The sequence below is a fragment of the Dipteris shenzhenensis genome, chromosome 3, assembly GCF_047967505.1.
Source record: "Dipteris shenzhenensis isolate YYH24624 ecotype China chromosome 3, Dip_SZ_1.0, whole genome shotgun sequence".
NCBI lineage: Eukaryota > Viridiplantae > Streptophyta > Polypodiopsida > Gleicheniales > Dipteridaceae > Dipteris > Dipteris shenzhenensis.
The window spans coordinates 61,015,003-61,031,165 of record NC_141598.1 but is presented as its reverse complement, the minus strand read 5'-3'; the positions used below and the strand labels follow the sequence as shown (position 1 = coordinate 61,031,165).

At 45.0% G+C, this 16,163-nt stretch overlaps 1 protein-coding gene across 3 annotated transcripts; it reads right to left on the bottom strand.

The window, feature by feature from the left end:
- Positions 1-12,687: 12,687 nt before the first annotated feature.
- LOC147904114 (elongation factor 2) lies at positions 12,688-15,905 on the bottom strand. Of its 3 annotated transcripts, none has more exons than XM_087370674.1 (4): positions 15,777-15,905; positions 15,553-15,605; positions 15,359-15,446; positions 12,688-15,229 (listed from the first exon to the last, which is right to left on the bottom strand). In XM_087370674.1, exons 2-4 carry the CDS (start codon positions 15,553-15,555, stop codon positions 12,789-12,791), a joined length of 2,532 nt encoding a protein of 843 aa, XP_087226800.1. In that variant the 5' UTR covers positions 15,556-15,605; positions 15,777-15,905; the 3' UTR covers positions 12,688-12,788. The 3 variants fall into 3 exon arrangements, with proteins under 3 accessions (XP_087226800.1, XP_087226802.1, XP_087226797.1); XM_087370676.1 differs by lacking the exon at positions 15,777-15,905 and adding an exon at positions 15,684-15,708; XM_087370671.1 differs by lacking the exons at positions 15,553-15,605; positions 15,777-15,905 and having other exon boundaries at positions 15,359-15,458.
- Between the last annotated feature and the right edge of the window lie 258 nt (positions 15,906-16,163).

Genomic DNA, 16,163 nt, shown 5'->3' with positions numbered 1-16,163 from the left:
TTTGCCTCTCTAAGCATATGTCAATCTGGCTAGTAGTCTACTTTCCCTAGTAGACCATTTGAGTTGTTGTGGCTCTTCTCGGGGTGTCGCTGGCAATTCTTGCTCTTCTTCATCAACCTTTCTCTAGGTGAATGAGCAATCGGTCTATCAATCTCCAATGTATTTGAGGTTTTCCATTCTGATTCTTCATCAAAGATTACATCTCTAGAGATAATGACCTTGTGGTTGATGGGATCAAATAGCTTGTATGCTTTGCTTTCTTCACTGTAGCCAACCATGATGCATTTACGTGACTTCGCATCCAATTTTCTATGATATCGTCATGTATGTGGGCATATGCTATGCAACCAAATATGCAGAGATGCCCAATGCATGGCTTGTGTCCAGTGAATGCTTCATAAGGTGTCATACCCTGTATTAGTTCGGTCAAAAGCGATTAAGCAAGTAGTTTGCAATGGCGATTGCTTCTACCTAATACTAATTTGAAAGATGCTTCCCACTAAGCATTGCTCTAGCATTGTCTGCTAAAGTATCATTCTTCCTTTCAGCTCTTGCATTTTGCTGAGGAGTATCCGCACAAGTGAATTGTCTTTGAATGCCATTACTTCTGCAAAAGTTCATGAATGGTGAAGACATGTATTCACCTCCTATGTATGATCTCATAACTTTGATCTTTCTGCCTGTCATGGTTTTCAACCATGACTTTGAATTCTTGAGATCCATAAAAGACTTCATATTTCTCTTCACTTTACTACTGGACTTTCATCGACGACTATAATAGATATTGTTGGGTCTACTTTCTGAAAGAGAATGCCTTTATCCTAGTTATGTACAATACTCAAACACATATATAAATGAATGAAAAGAAGATTAGGGTGTTCTGCACCCACCAAAAACTTGTGTGGCTCTCTGTTTCTCTCTCTCCCTCTTCCGTTCTACTTCCGTTGAGAGCACTCTCAATTGGTATAAGAGCCCGGGTGATCTAGCTGAGCGTGCGTGAATGCTTGGAAGCTCAGCAGCTCTGTGGGAGGAAGGAGAAGCTCTATGGGAAGCTTTGTGGGTGATTTTACTTGCATCCGAGTGCGCAGAGACCTTGAAGGAACCTTTGGAAAAGTCACTTTGGTTTTGTGAAGTGGTTTTGAAAGCCTGTTAAGTGTTTTCAAAGAAAAAAGTCATTTTTTAAAAAGCTTTTCCCTTTTCCATTCGACGACAAAGACTCCGTATTGACTTGTAGAGGCAACCATTTCTTGCTTTTGGTGTCCATTTCACTTCAGGAGCTTGGAAACACCTTCATTCTTGAATTTGGGATCATTTCATTGGATTTCTGACTCACTGTGTCAATTTCAACATTTTTCTGCTCAGGTGTTGGAACTCAAGTTTGGAGCAACCATTTGCAGATCTGTCAATTCCGATGGACTCAGGAGGTCGTAAAACTTCTATGTTGCTCATCATTTGCACTCCGGTGGAGTTTACAAACACTTCAGTTTCCAAAAACGTTTTTCAATCCGTGTGTTGGGCCCAGTGATTGGGACCACGGTTTCAAAAACCATCTATCCCATTGCGTTCCGGACGCCTAAAAACCCCTATCTGTCAGTTCTTGTGCGATTCGGTGGAGTATTTTCAGAGTTATAGATCTCTGTGTATTTGATTTCGTCTCTCTGTTATGCATTTTTTCATTCTAAGGTTTTGAAACCTTAGATTTATGCCACATGGCAGTGGATAATGTTGACTCCCATTTCTCACTCATCGGTTGGGATTTTGGAGTTCTAGCAGAAGAGAGATATTTGCAGATTGTCTTGTTGAGTCCGATTATGCAATGGCACCCATGTTTTGAGGCATCTCATGTTCTATTTTCAGTAGCGGTCATTGCCGTGGGACCATGATTTCTTGAGCATACTTTATGCAGATCACTCTGGTTGCACTTTGAGCTGTGTGCGCTCATTCGTGGTGTGCATTGGGTTGCAGTGGATGATTTATAGGTCATTGGATGCATTGCCATCCTTATTGGATGCGCTGATAGGCCCAAATTGCCTTGTGGGATGCTATTTTTTATGGACGCTTTGCACATGGATGCTATTTTATGATGAGGGACAGCCATTTGACACATCGCAGGTGATGCAGTAATAGTGTTATGCTCTCTTGGATGAGATATTGTTGATGCATATGCCCATGGATGGTGTTTATGCTTGAGCCATTTGGCACTTATCGGCATTTTGGATTGCCATTGTAGTTGGCATTTTCTTTTGGGCCAAATTTGCTCATATGGATGCATAGTACATGCACATGAGTCAGCTGTATCTTTTGATGCTTTGAGCTTTGAGTTTTTGTGATATTTCACTCTATTGTGGCATACATATTTGGGTGCACCTAGTATTTGGTGTGATTCTCTCTTGCAAGCACTAGCATTTGGCATTTTGCTTTATTTGCATCATGGCATTCTCTTCCATGTCTGAAAAGGAGTTTTTTAGCATTAAAAAGTTTGATGGGAAAAACTTTTCTTTGTGGAAAGAACAGATAAGGGATGTGCTTATTCAAAAGAAGCAGATAAAACACTTGCAAGGGATTGCAGCTAAGCCTGCAACTATGTTCATAGATGAATGGAATGAGTTGGATGCATTGGCAAAGTCTACCATTAGACTTCATCTTGGGGAGACAATTTATTTCACAGTAGTCATTGAAAAGACTATGGAAGCTTTATGGAAAAAGCTGTGTGCTACATATGAGAAAGAGACTGCCTCAAACAAAGTCTATCTCATGAAGAGATTGTTTGAGCTGCATATGAAGGAGGGAGTATCCATAGCTTTGCACTTGAATGAATTTAATATCATTTTTAGTCAACTTCAAGCTCAAAAGCTGAATTTTGATGCGGAAATGAGGGCAATATTTCTCTTATGCTCATTACCATCCTCATGGGATACTTTCTATACTACTATCAGTAACTCTACACTTGGTGGAGTATTGAACTTTGATGATGTGGTTGGTAGCTTGTTGGCCGAGGAGATTAGACGGAAGTCAATGGAAAGCAACAAGCAAGATGCAGCCTTAAATGTGCAAAGGGGTAGATCACAGTCCAAGGGGAAGTTTCAAGAAAGAGGAAAGTCCCGTAGCAAGTCTAGGGCACGAAACATTGAGTGTCACTATTGTGGCAAGAAGGGCCACATGAAAAAGGATTGCTACAAGATTAAAAGAGAGCAAAAGGATAAGAAAAAGAATGCAAATTGGGGTGCAAATTATAAAGAAGAGAGTCCAAGGGACGACAAAGCAAAAGTGAAGATCGAGGACATCAATTCAGTCACACATGATAGTGACAATGACATTCTCTTCATGTCTAGTTTATCTGCAGAGTTGCTTACCACTTCAGATGATGCATATTCCCAAGATTAGATTTTGGATTCTGGTGCTTCATTCCATGTTACTTCCCATAGGGAATGGTTCTCCACTTATGACAGTGGAAAGACAGGTTGCGTGCATCTTGGAAATGACTATGCATGTGACATAGTGGGAGTAGGTGACAAAGTTTTCTTTTGCAAATGGGTATGCATTTATTTTGAAAAATGTGAGACATATGCCTAAGTTGACCAAGAGTCTCATTTCAACGGGTCAGCTAGATGATGCTGGTTTTCAGACCATCTTTGGTTGTGGGAGTTGGAAAATTCAAAAGGGCTCTATGCTTTTGGCCAGGGGTGCCAAGTGTGGGACTTTGTATCCCTTACATGTATCAGGGGTGTTTGATCATGTTGTTGCAATAACCGAGCAGTCAAGCACTTCTTTATGGCATTGTCGGTTGGACCATATGAGCCAAAATGGGATGAATTTCTTATGCCATTTGGGTGATGTACCGCACTTGAGTTTCTCTGATTTTGAATTTTGTGAGCACTCTCTCTATGGGAAGCAGACTAAATCAGCCCATAAAAGAAGGGGAAAGAAAGAGTTTGAAAAGCTTGATTTGGTGCATTCAGACGTATGTGGTCCCATGCCTACACGGTCATTAGGTGGGGCTGAATACTATGTGACATTCATCGATGATGCAATTAGGAAAGTGTGGGCTTATGCTATAGCTCGAAAGAGTGATGTGTTCTAGGTATTTCAAAAATGGCTGGCCTTGGTTGAGAATCAGTCAGGTAGAACGCTTAAATGCCTACAGACTGACAATGGTGGAGAGTATCTCTCTCATGACTCTCAGCATTTCTGTGATACACGTGGGATTAAGAGGGAGCTCACATCCCCTCGTACTCCAGAGAAAAATCCAGTTGCAGAAAAGATGAACCGTACCATTCAAGAAAGGTTGCAATGCATGCTTTCCAATGCAAGTCTTTCTGGGGGTTTCTGGGCTGAGGCAATGAAGATTGCAGTGCACGTCATCAATAGATCACCTAGTAAGAGTTTGGATGGTGGTATTCCTAAAGAGGCATGGAGTGGCAAGAAGCCCTCTTACTCTCATTTGCGTATATTTGGGTGTGAGGCATATGCACATGTGCCAAAAGAGCTTCGAAAGAAGCTAGATCCTAAGTCTAGGAAATGCATCTTTCTAGGTTATGGTGAAAGTGGAGAGATGGGCTATCGTCTCTAGGATCCAGAAGCGAAGAAGATCATACGCAGCCATGATGTAGCCTTGAATGAGAAGAAGATGCATAAGGTGTTAGATATCAATGCTCCACTCTCGTGTAATTACGCGGGAACCAGCTAACTCTACTTGTAAGTCCCCCCATATGAGGAGAAGGCATTTGAGTAGCTCGGTTATCCGGTAGGTCCTGGTTTGGACACCAGATGGGGGCCATATGTGGCCTGATGGTTGGACAGCTTCAGATAGAGTTCGCACACCGCCAACTAGGCTATATGCAAGTGCGGGAAGGCATCCTATGACTGACCGCACTGAGGGTAGACGGAGCATTTCCTGAGGCAGCCCACTCTCGGGTTGCGGGGCCCGTTTGGAGCCCCAGATGATCCCGGATGTGGCTCTGGGCCGAATGAAGACCGTAGGTTAGTTACTCTATTTTGCACCACAGTTCTATCGTGTGGTCGGTGGCCTATTTCGGGATCAAGTCGGCCATTTTGGGCGGATTGGGTCGGTCACCCAATTGGGTCTAACCGACTACTAGTGGTGGCTATATAAGAGCAAGCCCGTGAAGCCCATTTCATCACTGGCTACAGCAACCCTGATTTCTTAGCATCGAGCCTCCGTCCTCTACTGTTTCTAGCACGCCATCGAAGCTTCTCTCACAGGAGCACACGGCTAGGAGGCAGCGCCATCTATTGTATCAATTTTACAGTAATCAAATTTTTTATTCTCCATACTATCTGCTTTTCTCTCTTGCATACGAGATCCTGTCTGTTGAGCACAGATGTTGTATTGTTTTCTTACATGGTATTAGAGCTTGGGTTCTAGCAAGAAGATTTGGTAGTGTGTTTCTGTTTGCAAGCAGATTGTGAGAGATGGCCCAGCCCGCAAGACTGCGAATCCCACCGTTCGGCGAAAGCGAAAAGTTAGACGGCACTAACTATCCACTCTGGAAGTTCAAGATGAAGACCATCCTAAGCGCATACGAGCTTTGGGATACTGCTACTAGGGTGGACGTGAAGCCGGTTGCGAGACCGAATCCAGCCAATGCAGGACAACAGATAGTACCAACTACGGATGAGATTCTCATGTGGACAAGAAGAAATGCAGATGCGCTGTGTTCTATTGTCTGCAGTGTAAGTGACTCCGTCATGGCGTTAATTCAACATGTCACCACAGCGGAGGAGGCATGGACGGTCTTGAAAAATCAGTACGAGACCACGAATCAGACGCGGATTCAGAATCTGGAGACTCAACTCGCAAACGAGAAATTGTCTGAGTCTGAAGCGACAAAGAAGTTCATCACCAAGGTGAAGAATCTGCATGATCAGATGACTGCGATTGGCATCATTATCACCAACGAGAATCTAGCACGAAGGTGCATACGGATTCTCCCACCAAAGTACGACGGTCTTGTTATAACACTAAATACGCAGAACAAAAATCCACCCCTCAACTTTGAGGATTTCAGCGCAATGCTTCTGGAGGAGGAGATGCGTCAAAAGACGAGGACTGGAGAAGATTCGGCTTTCTATGCTAGATCAAAGAAAGGTAAGGGTAAGGACTCTTGTAACCCATCTTCTTCTGATGATAAAAGAGAAAGAAGAAGATCAAGTGCTTCTATTGCAACAAGGCAAGGTACAAGCAGAATGAGTGCTGGAAGAAGATTGCAGATGAGAAGAATGGAGTAAAGAAAGAGTCCAGCAACAGCGCACATGCAGTACCAGTAGAGCTGTTCATAGCAATTGAGGAGATTTGCACGGAGGCAGTTCATGTACCTGTGGATGAACCTTGGATTATTGACAGTGGTGCATCGCGCCACATGACCAGTACCTCTCTACATCCGGTAGGGAAAGACATCCTGGTAGCAGTCGGCAATGATGCAAAATGTCCAGCAAAAGGAAAAGGTACGATTGCTCTCAAGTCAGATGGAGTTGTAAAACAGTTGTTCGATGTTCTTTACGTGCCAGATATCAAGAGGAACTTGTTGTCCGTTTCTGCGATCATGGATCGGGACCTCAAAGTTCAATTCGATAAGAATGGTGCACAGATTTTGGATCTTCAAGGGAAGGTCGTTGGTAAAGGTACACGGTGCAACAACATCTACGAACTCTCAGCTTTCAGTGCTCAAGCCGATGTGAAGAACACTAAGCTGTGGCATGAGAGGTTTGGTCATCTAAACCTTAGTTCTTTAAAGGAGATGCATAAAAGTGAAATGATTGCAGACCTACCAGAAATTACAGATCTGCCCGATGTATGTGAAGCTTGCATGATGGGCAAGCAGCATCGGCATCCCTTTCCTAAAGAGGCGAGTAGGGCAAAGGCTCCTCTAGAGCTCGTTCACACGGACCTCTGCGGAAAGATGGAGATGGAAGCTTTGGGTGGTTCCTACTACTTCATGACGTTGATCGACGACTACAGTAGAATGATATGGATATACTCCCTGAAGACTAAAGATGAGGCTTTTAGTAAGTTCAAAGAATGGCATGTAATAGTCGAGAAAGAAACATGGAGGAAGGTGAAGAAGTTGAGATCAGACAGAGGTGGAGAGTTCACATCAAGTGAATTCAAAAGTTACTACAAAAGTCACGGCAGAAACCCCCGCCACATACATCACAGCAAAATGGAGTAGCAGAACACAAGATGCGCGTCATCTGCGAAATGGCCAGGAGTATGATGAAAGGGAAAGATTTGCTAAAGACTTTCTGGGCTGAAGCATGTAACATGGCAGTTTACATTCTAAATCGTAGCTATATGAAGGCTGTGAACGGGATTACTCCACTGCAAGTCTTTTTTGGTAAGAAACCTTCAGCTGCACATTTCAGAGTTTTTGGATGTGATTGTTTTATGCATGTCCCTGGTGATTGTTTTATGCATGTCCCTGATGCTAACAAGACCAAATGGGAACCGAAGAGCCGGAAGTATATTTTCTTGGGCTACAGTGAAGAGGCGAAGGGTTACCGTCTCTATAATTATGTTACCAAGAAGGTAATAGTAAGTCGTGATGTGGTCTTCTCAGAACAGCCACATCAATTGGAGGAGGATGCTTCCTTCCCAGACAACCAGGACTAGGATATCCATCCAGTACAACCACCAACAGCAGACCAAACTCCCCCAACGGTGCTTGAAAGGATTCAAGATAAAGAAGAGGAAGAAGAGCCTGCGGAACCACAACGGCAACGGCCATTCCCAAAGTGGGTAAAGAAGCTTTTGGACGGCAGAGAACCTCCAGCCATTGAGGAGAAACCATCTGAACACCGCCAGTCCAAGAGATTAGAAGAGCAAAGAAGGGCGCAGGAACACTTGGTCAACTACGCTTTGATGACAGAGGTGATCCGTGCTGAAGAACCCAAGTGTCTTGAAGAGGCACAGGGTGATGATAGGTGGATGGAGGCTATGCATTTGGAGTATGGCTCCATAATGAAGAACAACACTTGGGACCTTGTGGATCGTCCACCAAAATGCAAGGTAATCAGCACCAAGTGGGTGTACAAGACCAAGTACAAGTCCGACGGCACGTTGGATAAGTACAAGGCTCGGCTCGTGGCAAAAGGATTCGCACAGGTACATGGTTTTGATTATCAGGATACTTTTCCTCCCACAGCTCGACTAACCACAATTCGCAATGTTTTGGCTTTAGCAGCCCAGGGAAGTTGGCCCATGTTTCAGATGGATGTAAAATCCACCTTTCTCAATGGAGATCTCAAGGAGGAGGTATACGTGGAACAACCACCAGGTTTTGTGATAGCCGGTTCAGAAGGTAAAGTCTGTAAACTGAAGAAGGCACTTTACGGGCTGAAACAAGCCCCACGAGCGTGGTACCAGCGGATTGATGCCTACTTTCTGCAAAACGGGTTCAGAAGGAGCCCATCTGATGCAAATTTGTATATCTTCAGAGAAGGAGGCAGGTGTATGATCGTGGTCCTTTATGTGGACGACCTTGTCATAACAGGGAACCATGAAGAGAAGATCTCGCAGACAAAGCATTTGCTAGGAAGAGAGTTTGAAATGACAGACCTCGGAGTGATGCATTTCTGTTTGGGGATTGAAGTTTGGCAAGAGCCAAAACAGATCTTCATCTCACAGCTGAAGTATGCTGGAGAGATACTAAAGGCATTTGGCATGGATGAGTGCAAGACAGTTGGCACCCCTATGGAGGTTGACGTGAAGCTCTCAAACGAGGATTCATCACCACTGGTGGATGAAGCGAAGTACAAAAGGCTTGTGGGCAGTTTGATTTACTTGTGCAACACGCAGCTGGACACGCAGCTGGACATCAGTTTTGCGACTGGTGTACTAAGCAGGTTTTCCAATAAGCCCCGGGAGAACCATTGTAGGGCAGGGATGCGGGTGCTGAAATACATCAAAGCCACACTTGATTATGGCATCACCTATACCAAGGGCAACATCTTGACCGGATTCTGTGACTCGGATTGGGCAAGAGACGTGGACAGTAGGAGATCAGTGACAGGTTACTGTTTCTCACTTGGATCTGGAGCTATGTCATGGGTCAGCAAGAAGCAACCTACAGTTGCTCTTTCTTCTACCGAGGCTGAGTACAAATCAGCATGTTTTGCTTCTTGTGAGGCAATGTGGTTGAGGAGGATTTTAGGGGACATGGGTGCAGTGCAGAACAAGCCTACGCAGTTATCATGTGACAATCAGAGTTGCATGGCGATTGCAAAGAACCCTGTGTTCCACGCTCGCACAAAACACATTGAGATTCAATATCACTTTGTACGCGAGCTCATCATGGATGGAGAGGTCGACTTGGTGTATTGTCCGACTACAGAGAATGCTGCGGACATCTTCACGAAGGCTCTTGGAAGAGACTTGCTGGAGAGGCATCTTCATCGACTTGGCATTGGGCCGAAAAAGTAAGTTCACTTGCGGGTGGACATTGAGGGGGGGTGTTAGATATCAATGCTCCACTCTCATGTAACTACGCGGGAACCTGCTAACTCTACTTGTAAGCCCCCCATATGAGGAGAAGGCATTTGAGTAGCTCGATTATCCGGTAGGTCCTAGTTTGGACACCATATGGGGGCCATGTGTGGCCTGATGGCTGGACGACTTCAGATAGAGTTGGCACACCGCCAACTAGGCTACATGCAAGTGCGGGAAGGCATCCCATGACTGACCGCACTGAGGGTAGACGGAGCATTTTCCGGGGCAGCCCACTCTCGGGTTGCAGGGCCCGTTTGGAGCCCCAGATGATCATGGATTGCTCTGGCCGAACAGAGTCCGTAGGTTAGTTGCTCTATTTTGCTCCACAGCTCTATCGTGTGGTTGTTGGCCTATTTCGGGACTGACCCCCAGTCGGCCGTTTTGGGCGGACTGGGTCGGTCACTAAATTGGGTCTAACCGACTACTAGTGGTGATTATATAAGAGCAAGCCCGTGAAGCCCATTTCATCATTGGCTACAGCAACCCTGATTCCTTAGCATCCAACCTCTGTCCTCTACTGTTTCCAGCACACCATCGAAGCTTCTCACAGGAGCGCACGGCTGGGAGGCAGCGCCATCTATTGTATCAGTTTTACAGTAATCAAATTTTTGATTCTCCATACTATCTGCTTTTCTCTCATGTCAAAAGCCTCATGCAACTTTTTCTTCAATGCATTCACATCCAAAGTAGACTTCCCAGCAATAAGCATGTTCCACATAGAGAATCAAAATGAGAAGATGACCATCCGATGCCTTCTTTGTGTACAAGAAATGATCTATCTCACTCTGTGTATATCCTTGGGATCACATAAATGCATCAAACTTATGGTACCACTCCCTTGGAGCCTGCTTCAATCTCCATAAAGGCTCTTTCAAAGCTTACATACCCTTCGTTCCTTGCCCTATACAACAAACCCCTCTGGCACTTGCATATATATGTCCTCATGAAGGACCCATGTAGAAAGGCTATTTTAACATCCATTTGGACAAGCTACATGTCCTGTTTGGCAACCAATGCAAGTACAGTACAAAGGGTAGTCATTTTCACCACAGGCGAAAAGATCTCATCAAAATAAATCCCTTTCTCCTGCTAAAATCCCTTGGCTACCAATCTTGCCTTATACTTAGGCAATGCATCTATTGGAGACATCTTCAACTTATATACCCACTTGCATGGCAATGCATGCTTACCTTTGGGCAATGGAGCCAACTCCCAAGTTGCATTTTTCATCAAACAATCCATTTCTAAATTCATATCCTTCTCCCACTTATGCGTGTCATCCCTAGACATAGAATCTGCATAACACGAAGGCTCACCACAATTTGTCAACATGACATAATCAAGAGACGGAGTAAATCTCTATGGAGGACATGCGACTCTCGTGGTCCCCGTCTCAACCCTTGCTCAATAGGAGCATCTGGCTGTCCCAACTGATTATCCTGCATAAGTGGAGGTTGTACACCTTGCTATGGCTCTCCCACCTCATAATTTATTGGTTGTTCTTGAACTGCATCCTATGGAGTATTCCCTACATGCGGCACAAATGGTGGCTGTCCATCATCTTAAAATTACCACTCTACGAATCTCAATGGTCTTCACATGACTTTTATACATCTTGTCTTCATTGAAGACAACATCATGGTTGCGTACGATCTTTCTGGCCTCTGGATCCCATAAGCGGTATCCCATTTCCCCTGAATCACCATATCCAAGAAATATGCATTTCCTTGACTTTGTATCAAGCTTGCTGTGGTTTTCTTTAGGTGTATGCACATATGCCTCATAGCCAAATACCCATAGATGCTCATAAGAGGGTGATTTTCCCGACCATGCCTTTTAAGGGACTTTTCCATCCAAAGCCCTACTTGGCGATCTGTTAATAAGATGTACTGCTGTCTTAACAGCTTTTGCCCAAATTCCATGTGGAAGCTTTGCATTAGAGAGCATGTCGCATGTCCTTTCTTGTACTGTCCTATTCATCTTCTCAGCAACACCATTTTGAGAAGGATTATCAAGAGTAGTTAACTCCCTTTTGATACCACGCATGTCACAAATTTTTTGAAATGCATGAGAAGTGTATTTACCACCATTATCAATACGCAAGCATGTAAGATTTTTACCGGACTGATTTTCAGCTTGTGCCAAAAAAATTTTAAATGCATCAAAAGCATCATCCTTTTTTCAAATAGGATAGACCCAAACTTTGCATGTAGCATCATCAATAAAGGTAACAAAATAGCATGCACCTCCCAATGAAAGTGTAGGCATAAGTTCACACACATCAGTATGGACCAATTCCAATGGTTCAGATTTTCTCCTACCAGAAAATTTATTTATGTCATGACCTAGTCTGCTTGCCATACATGCAATGCTCATACATATAAAAATCTAAAAACTTGAAGGTAGGGACATTGCGAAATAGAGAGTATTTTCATTCCTTTCAAACTGATATGCCCCAAACGGCAATGCCACAGTGATACAGATGGCTGATCTGTCATCACAACTATGACATGATCCTTCACACTAGACCCATGCAAAGGATACAATGTTGCAGACTAAGAGTGATTACCAAAGGAGACATGAAAACCACCATCATCTAGTTGTCCAGTGCTAATAAGCTCTTCTTCAGATTTGGCACATGCCGCACACTGTTAAACATAAAGGAGAACCATTTTCAAGAGATAGATGCTTGTCATCGCAGAACTAGAGATGAGCTGCGCCTTCCACTGCAAACACGAGGCACAACTCAAAAGCAGAACCAGCTTCCCATGAAAGCAAGCCGCGGAGAAGCCCAACCCAGAAGTGCCAGAAAGAGCACAACCACTGCCAACACAACCACAGAGGCTTCTATCCAGAGCCTTGCAAAAGCCCAACACAGCAAGCACCTTCCCCCGGAAGCAAGCAATTCAGGAGATGAACACAGCACCAGCAGGAAGAAAGCAAACTGGAGACAAGCTCTTTACCTTTGGTTGAACCTTTGAACAAGATATTCTAAGACTTCAAAGTTTCTACATTTCTAAAGCTAAATGAACCGGTAATGTGTGCACTTTCGACTGAACATTCTTAAAAATTAAAGATATCCTATAGTTTGTGATTTTGAGCTTTGAATTGCTGCATAATTTTGCTTTGAAAAATAGAGAATCATCAATCTGTGACCCAATATTGAAATCACATGTTCCATGTTGAAACAATATATATAGCATATTTCTTTATCAATGAAGTTCAACCACAGACGCATGCCAAACACTCATCTCACTCACTGAAGCTTGTCAAAATGCTGCAGTTACAGCTTGTCCTCATACTCAGAGAGAGGAGTTATCTGTTCCTTCAGCCCCTTCCTCTTGCGGATATCAGTTACAAGTGAGGCTGCCTGTGAAGAAGAGTCGAGTGGATCACTGTTCATCATCTCCCAATGATCAAACACGCACTGGGGGAAGGCCTGTCCCGAAGTTGCAGCTCTCAGAGTACCTGAAAAACCAAATGACTCAATGACAGGAAGATACGCTTTGATGTTGTAAAGAGGTGTGCCAGGCCTCTGGACTTCTTCGAACACATGCCCTCGTTTCTGATTCAACACCCCATAAATGCCACCCAAAGCTTGCTCAGGAGCTTGAATCTCCACAAGGTATACTGGCTCCAGAAGCCTAGGTTTTGCAGTTAGCTGAGAAGCATACATAACTCGCCGTGCTGTTGGAATAACCTGCCCACCACCCCTGTGAATTGCATCAGCATGCAGGACCACATCACACACCTCAAAAGCTATACCTCTCATGTTCTCTTCTGCAAGGGCTCCCTCCTTAGTAGCCCACTGGAAGGCAGCAACGACAGAGTCCTTAATCTCATTCAGATATTGCACTCCTTTACACATGTCCACAACCATATTTGGCCCTGTGGTTTCTGGGCCAAAACACCAAATCTTCTTTGCCAAGTCTTTGTCCCAACCAAACTCCTCTGAAAGAATCTTACTGCGAACCTTGGGATCATCTCGAGGACCGATGCGTCCGTCATCTATGGCCTCGGCAAGCCCCTCCTCCAAAGGCCTTGCCTCAAAATAAAGACGGTTGTGCTTGTTAGGGGACTTGCTCATGACAGTACGAATAGACTTCTCAAGTACAGTTTCCCTGAAGGACACCACTGGATCAGAAACAACAATTTCAGCACCACCCATAAAATCATCCTGTAGGTCTTTCAGGCAGATCTCCAGGTGCAGTTCTCCAGCTCCTGCAATAATGTGCTCTCCAGACTCTTCAATGGTACAGATAACCATAGGATCTGACTTTGCTAGGCGTTTCAGGCCCTCCACTAGTTTTGGAAGGTCAGATGCAGTCTTACATTGTACAGCAACACGAACAACAGGCGAGACTGAAAACTTCATGGCCCTGATGGGATGAGCATCCACTTCCTTCTCATTAGTGAGCGTGGCATTCTTGGTGATGAACTGATCCAGGCCCACCATGGCCACCGTGTTCCCACAAGGCACATCCTCAACAGACTCCTGCCTTCTACCCATCCAGATGACCGTCCTTTGGACACTCTTTGTGTAAAGATCTTTCTTTTGACCAGGCACATAGTTAGGACCCATGATCCTCACCTTTAGTCCAGTAGACACACGCCCAGCAAAGACACGACCAAAAGCAAAGAAACGCCCTTTGTCTGGTGCAGGAATCATCTTAGAAACATAGAGCATGAGGGGACCGTCTGGATCACAGTTTCTGATCGCATTGGCATACTGGTCATCCAGCGGTCCTTCGTACAAGTTTTCAACACGGTATCTTTGGGCCTTTGAAGGAGATGGAAGGTGAAACACCATCATCTCCAGCAAGGCATCACTGGCTGGAAGCCAAGTCTGCATAACACGCTTCATGAGAGCTTTGCCCCTCAGCTCCTTCTCATCCCCTTTCAAAGAGGCACCAAGTTTCTGGAGCATGGGCCACAGCTTGTCCTTCTGATCATTCATGCAAATGTTGATGATTTGCTTAATAGGATTGTAGATAAACTGCACAAACCCACGCTGGCAAGTGGGAGAGCCAGTATTCTTGCTAGTCCACTTCTTAGTTGCTGGATCAAAGTAATTCTCACCCCACAGCCTTTCCATCATCTTTGATTCATCGACCCCAAACTTGGTCGCGTACATCTTTGCAAAATTGGTGAGTGTGAAGGCCCATCCGTGCAGCCCTGCAGAGAATGCAACCGTCCCCTTCTCAGGATAGACTTGCACATCACCGAGAAGAGGATCTTCGTACGTGGCCATGATGACATTTGCATTTTCGATAACCTTCTGGAAGGTTTGATAAGCCTCTTCACCCTCGACCTGAAGCTCAAGGAAGCAACGATCCATCTTGTTCACTGTAAGAACAGGCCTAATCCTCTCACCAAGAGCCTGACGGAGGACAGTTTCTGTTTGGACACAAACTCCTTCAACACAGTCGACCACAACTAAAGCCCCGTCTGTGATACGCAGGGCAGCAGTGACCTCGGAGGAAAAATCAACATGTCCAGGTGAATCAATAAGATTGATCAAGTAGTCGTTGCCGTCTCTCTCGCCGAGATATGCCTTCAAAGAAGCATCCGTCATCTCGTAATACAAAGAGATACCGGTGGACTTGATGGTAATGCCTCGTTCAGCTTCGTCGGCACGAGTATCAGTAAGGCGCACATCTCCTGCAACCTCTTGGGCGATGATGCCCGCCGCAGCCACCAACGAGTCCGTAAGGGTGGACTTGCCTGATATACAGCAGAAGAAGCAACTGTGTTAGTCGGAAGCCAGCTAATTTTTATTTGCTCGGATGAATCCTCCGAGTCCAACGACGTTGCAACAAACAAATAAGCGAGGAAACACGCAAACGCGCCCACCGTGATCAACGTGAGCTATGACCGACATATTCCGGATATTATGTTTCTTGTCCATAATCCTGCGGAGCTCTTCGATCGTAAACTTCACCTGCACGGGCATCAGGATTAGATGATGATGATGATGGGAGCTTCCAGGCATCCAATCGAGACAATAAATTACAATCCTGCGCACAACGAGCACGCAAACGACTCACCATTTTCGCTGGTTGAGGTTCACCGTCAAAACGATTGAAGCTGCAGGAGCAACCTGCAAAGCAGACAACCAAAGGATCAAGTTTCCGGTAAACCTAAGGAACCCCTAGAACCAAGCAAGGCAAGGGAGTACCTGAGAGGAGCAAAGGGGAGGCGATGGCAGAAGGAAGGTAGAAGCTTGAGAGGAAGGGAGGGAAAACGTGAAAAGAAGAGGAAGATGAAATACCTGCGAGCTTGAAAGAGTGAAGGTGAAGAAGAAGGTGAAGCGCCTCAGCTCCAAAACCGGCTTCCAAAAGACCCTCTTCTTAACTCTCTAGCATTTACATACCAGGGGTAGTACCCTGTTAGGTCTTCCGGACCTTTCCCCCCCCCTCTTCGCTCTTCCCTATTCCCTCCCCTCATGTCCGCCCGTATATTCTCCTTCCTTATACTCCCTAACTCTTCCACACCCATTGCCTCAACACCATAAGAGTGCTTCCTTGCCCATGCGCACTCCCTGCCCCTTTGTAGCTTGCTATCACCATGGCTTGCTTCCACATGCCACAGATGGAGCGCACGCTTTCTTTCTGGCATGCCAACAGCAAATCCATAGCGTTTTTTTCTTTTTGGAATT